The following is a 9193-nucleotide window of genomic DNA, read 5'->3' as shown; positions in this document are numbered from 1 at the left end:
AATTTCTGTTGGTTTCTGAGTAGTTATAGCAAAACCTAGTAACAATACGTGGAGTTTTGTAATTTGTTATATTTTGTAGACTTGGTAGTATGATGTGTCAGTTTGTGATAGGTTGGAAATTTTCCTTCTCTATAGAATTTCTAACTTTATTCCCATATAAAACCTCATAAATTTATCTCCTCTATTACAATATTGCCACAAATAACTAATTCCATGCACAAACACAATCAACATAATAAATGACCAATTAATAATTACCATAATTATTAAATTATATATTTAAGGAAATAAAACAAAAAAATATGGTACTTTTTTTTTATAAAATTTTTTTATAGAAAGAAATTTTTGAGCTAGTTTCTAATTCTAAATCAGAAGTATAAATGTTGGACTTAATGTAAGGGTATGTTTGTATTTTAAGAATTGTATAATAAAGTATTCAAAAATATATAAACCCAATAGTCCAAACTTCCAAAACCGAAAGATTATCAGCGCTATCAAGCATCGACCTCTACTCTGTTGCCACCAAAATCCTAGGTGCCTCTCTATCTCTTCAGGTAAAGCTTGAGCAAACTCTCTCTCTCTCTCTCTCTCTCTCTCGCCTCTATCTCAATCTCTCTCTAGAATGTTACATGCATTTGCGTTATTATCTTGTTCAATTTTCTTTGTCTGATATCATTGTCCCAAAGGGTATATGTTTTTCTCTTTGTTCAGCTTTGTATCTTCTCGCTCTTCAATTCTTTGGCTTTTGTCTGCTTTAATTTTCTCTCTGAGAATCAAATATAATACATCATGAACGAAAGGATTAAAAAAAAAAATGAAACTTTCATTAGGAATAAGTTGTTGAAGGGTCCAATTTTCCAACTTTATGTTTTGGCCTCAAATTCAAAAAGGCAGAATCTTTATGCTTTTGGTCACATGGGTTTTGTTTGTTTGGCTGTAATTTTTGTTTATTAGCAATATTTCCATGTTTTTTAGAGGTCTCTTGTTGTTTTGCTATCTGGGTATTTTATTTTGATTGCTTCTTCCCTGTATTTTTTGATCACTGGTCATATGGGTTTTCATTGTTTGATAAATTCCTGTTTTTTCCTTATCAGATGGATCCAATGAATGCAGCAAACCCAGAGAATGCAGCAGAAGTTGAGTATTTCAGCAATCGAGTTGATGAAATATTCACAAAGGTTGATAAGGTGTGTTTTTTTTTCAACAAAAATAGGAACTTTTTATCGTGAACTATGTTTAAAAGGTTTCAAATTTGTCATCATATCTGTTTATTATTATATACTTATCAGCTTTTCTTTTTCTTTTGGTTTTCTTTCATTAAATGTTCAAGAGATTAATTGGGCAGCTACTCTTTGCTTAATTGAAAATGAGGTGGAATAGGCTCGTGCCCGGGTCTATGGTTTGATTAGCAATAGTTTATGTAGTTCCAAAAGGGTGACAGGTTATAAGTGAAGGTATGACTAGTTGAATATTGAACGTCAGCACCTAAGGCAGCAATGATGGAACCAAAGTAAACCCTTTTTGGCCTATGCAAATCGATCTTGCAGTCAGCAGCCCCCATAAAAAAACAGGGTAATTGTTTTCGCACCCACACTGAAGGATCGCCTTTTGTCTCCTGTGACCCCATGTTGATGTGGCATTGGTGATTTCAGTTCATTGCTAATGGGCGCAGCAGAAGGTTGGGATTTCGGTTGGTTAAGGGTTATTCGGTTTCTGACTGCAGAGTTGGCTTGTTGATGGTTCAGGGGATTGGGTAAACTGTAATAGATAGGCAACTTCTGGAAAGGGTTGAAAGTGTGAGGCTGGCTTAGGGGAGGCCAGTGAGTCTGGAAAGCCGATTGTGGTGGTAAAAATGGTGTAAACAAAAGGTGGTGGTGGTGGTGGTGGTTGTTGCATATTTGCTTCATCCAGTTAGTCATAGCTACAGTAGAGAAGGCTTCATCATTGCTGCCTTAATCCACTGTGATACTTCTCTGATTAAAATATAAATTCTGTTTTGCTAGAGTTATTGGTTTTTATTTTTCAAAATTGGCTTGTTTCTTCTAATTAAAATTTTGGCTCCGGAGGGGTAAGGGGAGATTTGAATCTATGTCCTAATATTTGATTGATACGAAGGATATTCATGATTTTTGCGGCTATGATTTATCCAACTACCTTTGTGTAGGTTTCCATAATTCCATTGTATGCAGCTGTGCACATATTGGCATGTTGGTTTTTATTATTTGCTTTTCAGAAATTTTGAACTTGCAAATAAATTGATAACTTCTTTGTTGTACTTTCAGATTGAGAAACAAGTGAGCGAGGTTGAACAGTTCTACTTGGCCAGCAGTAATAGCTCAATTGTGAAGGACAAAGAAAGAGAGAAACATTTTCCTGGTGTTAAGAAGCAGCGCCAAGATGCATCACATAGGGAAGTAGCTGCTTCAAAGAGAATGCAAGAGCTTATGCGCCAATTTGCTACAATATTACGTCAGGCAAGCTCCAAATCTTTGCATTTATCTTTGATGTAAAAACTCAGGTCAATCATTAAGATACTTAGTGTAAATTTCTAGGATAGGATAGCCAATGAGCCCTAGCTAAATGGCACAATTTCTCCTCCCTACCACACAGTCAGCACCAAGGCCTTCAATTAGTAATAATTTAGCTTTACTTGTTGCTTTTTCAGATTACTCAGCACAAATGGGCTTGGCCCTTTTTGGAACCTGTAGATGTTGAAGGCCTTGGTTTGCATGACTATTATGAGGTAAAGCTTCACTTTCTGTCAAAACTATCTGATGTTATTTCTATATGGTTATTGATTTGTATAAATATCTGTTATATTTTCTTCTTTCCATGTATGTATGATTTTGTACCTTAAAATATTTCAGGTGTTTGTTCTTAATCTATAGAAGTAAGTTGCTTGTTAACTATCATAAATTAATTTATGAAAAAAATGGGTTAAATTTGTATAAATTTTTTGATGATGATCATGATAATAATAATAAAATAAATAAAATAAGAAAAGAAGAAACTTGTTGTCGTTCTTTTTATTTTGCATCTTATGATGATGATGGCAGTAATATAATAAAAGAAGCTTGTCATTGTTGTTCTTCTTAATTTTACATCTTCTTTTCTTGTTGAATTTGGCTTGGTCCTGGCTTTTCTACTGGTATGATGGGCTTTCATCAATTCTTCAGCCATTCTTAGTATTGCATTCTCTCTCAGCTTTTGCCTTCAAATAATATGTTTTAGGTTTTTCATTCTAGGTTATTGAAAAACCCATGGATTTCAGTACAATAGAAAAGAAAATGGATGCTAAGGATGGTACTGGCTATAAGAATGTGCGAGAGATTTATGCTGATGTGAGATTGGTGTTTAAGAATGCAATGATATACAATGAAGAAAAGGATGATGTCCATGTGATGGCCAAAACTTTGTTGGCAAAATTTGAGGAAAAATGGCTTCAACTTTTGCCTAAAGTTGCTGAAGAGGTAAGTTGCTATCCCAATATGGTACCTTTATGTAGGACATGGTAAATCTTATAACCCGCACTTTTCTATGACTTCTATAGTGTCTCTCTTTTAATAGATATTCCATACCTAAATAATTTTAGGAAAGAAGACAAACAGAGGAGGATGTAGAGGCAAAATTAAATATGCAGCGTGCTCAGGATGCTGCCTATGCCAAAATGGCTAGGGATTTAAGCAGTGAGGTTTGTTGAAATTTCAGAGCCTCTTTATGAAGTACAACATATAATTGAGAGCAAGCGTCTTAAACTTTAAAAGTTTTTGTATGTTTTATTTGACATATGCTTGCACTCTAATGGTTTGATATTATATGGTACATGATTTGAACTAATTAATTGAAATTATTTTCAGCTATATGAGTTTGATATGCATTTGAAGAAACTCAGAGAAATGGTGGTTCAGAAGTGCAGGTGTGTTTAAGAATCAACCTCTCTGCTTTAGTACATTAAACAAATGTTGGTTCATATAATCATGTGTGGCACATATATTTTAGCATCTAGTCATCACTAATTTGGTTTTCTTTTCATTTGTAAAATTCTTAAAACACCATAAGAAACCTCGCAATTGAGGTCAAGAATGCAATACGGGGCAAGCACTTGAGTTGGCGTTGTAGCAGATGGGAGTTGGTGGTGCATGGAGGCAGTGCAATCAGGATGGTTTTTTTCTTAAATATCAGTTGATATCAATTTTAAATATCCTCTAAATTTAATTCCTGATGCAGAACCATGCACCTCTGGCAAAATTTTGAGTTTATTTTCAACTGTCCTTTACTGACTTGAAGATGTGTGAAGAGGGTTTTTCAACATAAATATAAATATATATTTTTAAATCTTGGGTAATATTAGACAGTTCAGCGTATGCATTTGCGTACCTTTGCATGGGTGATCGCATTGAGTCGGCAATTTTATTTCATTTTTTTGCCATCCTTTAGCAATAATCACTGATTGTATGTGCATAATTTTAGGAAAATGTCCTCGGAAGAGAAAAGAAGTCTTGGGACAGCTCTTACCCAATTGAGTCCTGAAGATCTCAGCAAGGCATTAGAGATAGTTGCTGAGACTAACCCAAGCTTCCAAGCAACTGCCCAAGAAGTGGACCTTGATATTGATGCTCAGGTCATCATTTATTTATTTGTCTGCTCTTTGTGGTTGGGGTTATCTTTTTTTGTTCCAGTTGCTCAAATAGGTTATTCTTCCCCCAATGCAGAGTGAATATACATTATGGAGGTTGAAGGCTTTTGTGAAAGATTCCCTAAAAGGTCAAGCAAGGAATCCTGGAGGCATAAGCGGCAGTGGCAACAACAATGATAACAATGACGATAACAAGAAGAGCAACTCCAAAAGAAAAAGAGAGATTTGTGATGCTCTTGCCAAGACTGCTGTTAAAAGGACTAAAAAGCTCTCTAGTTTGTGACCTACCATTGCAGCATGTAGGTCACTTATGCTATTTGGTTGCATTGCTTGTGAATTTGAATAGGTACTCACTATTCCAAAGAAACAAAAGCGGCAGTGGCAACAACAATGATAACAATGACGATAACAAGAAGAGCAACTCCAAAAGAAAAAGAGAGATTTGTGATGCTCTTGCCAAGACTGCTGTTAAAAGGACTAAAAAGCTCTCTAGTTTGTGACCTACCATTGCAGCATGTAGGTCACTTATGCTATTTGGTTGCATTGCTTGTGAATTTGAATAGGTACTCACTATTCCAAAGAAACAAACTTAAAGAGCTAAATATGAAATTCTTCTGTCAATTTTGGTAGATCCCCCTTGTAGCTGAGATCATGATCAGTCTGTACAGCTGTATTTGGTAGAAAGGCATATTTCTTCTTTTCTTTGACCTTGGCGTAAAGGGAAAGACATAAACACAATACTCCATTTCCTCAGTATGTACAGGTTTTTTTTGGGTCTTATATTTTTAATAAATGACAGTTACTTTGAGAACCAACAGACCACTTTGACCCCCAATCCGTCTTCCTCTTCCCCTTGTAACATTTTTTGCGTGCCTAACACCTCTTTTATTGTGTATCAATCACAATAGCAATAGGTTACTTTAATAATTGTAATTAATGTGCAATAAAAGTAACGTTGTACTAGTCATAACTTATCACCAATAAGTTGTGAAAAAAAAAAAAAATTGTCTGAAGCATCCTTTTAACTCCCTCTTTGTTCTTTGGGGGGAGCTGATGGGAACAAAGAAGTGACGTGGTCATTCTGGATATGTTTCATGTTTGTGTTGTGCCCTGGACTCATTGCAAGTCTTTATTCTCTTGCTAAACATTGGAGTTTTGAGCTCAGTCCGGTCCGTGGAATGTCCAGGGTTGTCAAGGGCTGCCATTTTAAAAATGAATGCAAAATAGTGGTTTTAGAGATTGATTTCTCAACCACAATATTTCGGGTACGAACAAGTATATGAAAATCCAAATTGAAGTGGAAGCTGGAAAACCACTGCAATGTGGATTCTAATAATTATCTAATATACTGGATATATGCACAATTTCTTTTAAGATGTATATAGTTTAAGCATGCGATACCTTTCTTGCTATTAAAGACTCCAACACCAATAATGCAATGATTACGTGTGTTAAAACTTTAGGTGGCAAAACCCACTTCAAAGCCGTCCATATCCAGGAACCTAACCAAATCCCAGTTGACAATCCACACTACCCAATTAACCTCCATTCTTGTCCTGAAACCCAATTTGAATTGAAAAGCCAACCACACTTTTTAACAATCCCAAACGCTAGCTAGTAGATAGAATCCAAACCCGTCACTGTTCCTGGAGATTAGGACTTGGGGGTTGACAATGAAACCCAAACCATGTGGGCTTCTCCAAAAGATACCCCAACTCAAGATAATGTCATGGTTGCCATAAAGTATGAACCACAAGTCTATAAGCATAGTGAATCCAGTTCATGCATATTTAAGTGAAGATAAGCCAGGTGAGAATATATCCAAACCCATCAATTCTAGCACTTCTCAAACTGGAGTGGGAACATGTGAGCTATCCCTTCTTAAGATATATTTTAAGTTCAATCTAATTCAATGATTCAATAGTAACATGGGGATTCAAATTTATTCACTTGTAGAAATCAAAGGAAGTTCAAGAAAGAGCAGCACAATGGAAGGAAAAGAAAGCTCTAGAAACTACTAGACCCTCTCAATTTCAAGTGAAATGGTGAAAAATCAGTCAGTGAGTGTTATTCACTCCTGTGAAACCTTATCTCATAAAAATCCAAAATGGTTAAGGAGGCGGTGTAAGAATTGTTACCTAAGATGACCAAGATTATTTGGATCCCTTGATAGTGAATCTAATGGTAGATCTTCTACTATATACTTGTCTTATTAAATCAAAGGACTTGCAATGGAGTACCACTTAATTTATTACAAGAAAATTAAAAAAAAAAATTTCAACTTTATTAAATTGAAAATAAGCTACATTCTTCTCAAAAAAAGAAAAAAGAAAAAAAGAAAAAAAATTACATTGGTCCAAAATGAGAATGTATATGACATCAAATCCTAGTTACAATCCAAAGAAATAAAATTATATCTCTATCATCCTAGTTACAATCTAACAAAATGAGAATCACGATTGTGGTTGTTTGGACTCCCAAATGGGAGTGTGAGTCCTTGACCCTAAGCTAGTAGGATTAGGCTTTAGGACAATCAATTTGATTTAGAGTATCTTTTTAATTTATGGAGATATTGTTCTTAGTGGGCTTGACGCTTGTGCTTTTAGGTTTCGAGATACTTGGTGATGAAATCTAGTAACTTGTTTGACTTGGTTATAATGTGGTGCTCACTCATTGACACTCAAGGTAAATTTAGTTGACTTTATGAGGTAAGTAGAATTTGAAAATCTGGGATTTTTCTAAAGACATACTAGTTTTCTCAAACTTATTGTTTTGTAAGAAAATAAGAGCACTGCTGGTATTCAAATATTTTGCTTAGTATCTTGTTATTACATTGGGAAAATTTTGAGCAATTATACATTTTACAAAGAAATTTAATGGGACAAGCTAGATTCTAATGTGTTCAACGAAGCATCTCAATGTATAGATGTTTCTAAAATCTATGATTTGCTTTGAGAAATTTATTGCTCAAGTTACTCAGAGTGTTAGAAAAAATTGTAATTAGTGATTATGAATACTTGCGAAATTGTTCAGGTTGAGATGTTTCTCTTTTTGAGAAATAACTATTTAATTATTGATGATGTTTTATAAGTGATTTGAAAATTTGTTCGTTTAAACTTGTAATAATTGAAAAGTACCATGATATTGATAGTGTCTATATATATATATATATATATATCAAAATGATTAGCTTTGAAACATACTTGTTATTAGCACTTTAAAACATAGTTTTAAAACCTCAAGATAAGTCATGAGTAGTGGCATGATACGGTATTTTAGTCCTAGAGAGGGGACAGTCTCAAAGAAGGGGTGGCGCACTAATTGTGACTCCATAGAGGGAGCATTCTCGGTGATAGTTCCAAAGAGGGAGTCTTAAAAGTCATAGGTTCTAAAAAGAGTCGCCCTAAAGAAGGGGTCCTCAGTCCTAAGAGTACAACTCAGTAAACAGGGTATAAACGTTTACCATGAGTGGAAGGACCCAGGGATATTTTGATGTGAATTATTAAATAATATGGTGTTGTTGCTCATAGAGAACTATATTGTTCTATGAAAAGTTTCTGTATCCACGTCAAAGAAAGTAATATTTTCTTAAAGTTGCTCATTCCCAAGCCCAAGTAAGAAAATTCTACTTACTGTGTATCTCACACTTTTATTTTCTTTAAAAATTTACCTCGTAGCTCGAAGTCTTTTTTCTCACTTAAACCTCAAAATACTTTGTACATGAAAATGTGCTAATTTAATTACAAAATTCTTGACAACTTAGGTTGAATTGTAAATATTATTTATATTAAATTTTAGTTATATAATTGATGTTGTTTTGGTTTTCTGAGTGTTTGATTCTAAATAAGGATGTAATAAAAGTGCATGTGGAACTTGGGCTCTATAGACATATATAGGGGATTGAATCTAGAATTCTTTTGTGTTATGAGATTTATGACTGTTGTTACCATTGAAAAGATATGTGGTAATTTTACATTAGGGATCTCAAAACTATGATGAAAATTACAAAATGTTGGTCAGACTACATTTGATTCCTTCATAATAATAATAATAATAATAACTTTGATAGTTTTTGCCTCATGCTCTCTAGGGCTTGATTGGGTTTATCGTGTCACACCTGCTCTTAGCTAGAATTTCCCAATATATAGGCTTGTTCTTAAGGTATTTTCCTTATTTTTAGTGACTATCTGTTGTGGTTATTACAGGCCTTAAATGAGGAACATAAATAACTGTCCCATTGGACACTATTCTCGACGCATATTTGTAAATCTCCATAATAGGAGTAACAACATTTCCAAATCGGGTACTTAGGTTAATGTTATTTCTGACTTTGGTCTTGGTATACTTGGTCATGGTCTCGTGCCAGCTTGATACACTCTTTGAGCTCAAGCTACATCTAGACGGGCTATCTCAGACATTTCATTTGCTTAGGCCTTTTTTTTTTGGTGAGAAACAAGCAAACACAAACTAAGAAAAGAGAAAGGATTAGAGCCCTTTTGGTTTATGGGTTTTCATTACCCAGTTTTCAGTTTCTATCACTCATTTTTTAAATTTTGT

The 9193-nt window shown here is 34.4% G+C and overlaps 1 protein-coding gene across 3 annotated transcripts; it reads left to right on the top strand.

Moving 5' to 3' along the window:
• The first annotated feature begins 442 nt into the window (after window positions 1-442).
• Window positions 443-5002, top strand: LOC112003504 (transcription factor GTE1). 3 transcript variants are annotated; one of them, XM_024035714.2, is made up of 9 exons: window positions 443-554; window positions 1095-1187; window positions 2283-2474; window positions 2666-2743; window positions 3246-3470; window positions 3593-3691; window positions 3858-3916; window positions 4471-4621; window positions 4713-5002. In XM_024035714.2, exons 2-9 carry the CDS (start codon window positions 1095-1097, stop codon window positions 4917-4919), a joined length of 1104 nt encoding a protein of 367 aa, XP_023891482.2. In that variant the 5' UTR covers window positions 443-554; the 3' UTR covers window positions 4920-5002. The 3 variants fall into 3 exon arrangements, with proteins under 3 accessions (XP_023891482.2, XP_023891485.2, XP_023891484.2); XM_024035716.2 differs by lacking the exon at window positions 443-554 and adding an exon at window positions 574-687; XM_024035717.2 differs by lacking the exon at window positions 2666-2743.
• Window positions 5003-9193: the final 4191 nt, after the last annotated feature.

The sequence above is a fragment of the Quercus suber genome, unplaced genomic scaffold, assembly GCF_002906115.3.
Source record: "Quercus suber isolate HL8 unplaced genomic scaffold, Cork oak 2.0 scaffold_41, whole genome shotgun sequence".
Lineage (NCBI taxonomy): Eukaryota > Viridiplantae > Streptophyta > Magnoliopsida > Fagales > Fagaceae > Quercus > Quercus suber.
Note: the sequence above shows the minus strand (reverse complement) of the source record. Positions and strands in the feature narration are given on the sequence as shown.

Excerpts from the sequence above, each read along its gene's own strand:
- LOC112003504 (XM_024035714.2), top strand. The coding sequence starts at position 1,095 with ATGGATCCAATGAATGCAGCAAACCCAGAGAATGCAGCAGAAGTTGAG. Across the intron at positions 1,188-2,282 it reads TATTCACAAAGGTTGATAAG|ATTGAGAAACAAGTGAGCGA; the intron begins GTGTGTTTTTTT and ends TTGTACTTTCAG. Across the intron at positions 3,471-3,592 it reads TGCCTAAAGTTGCTGAAGAG|GAAAGAAGACAAACAGAGGA; the intron begins GTAAGTTGCTAT and ends AAATAATTTTAG.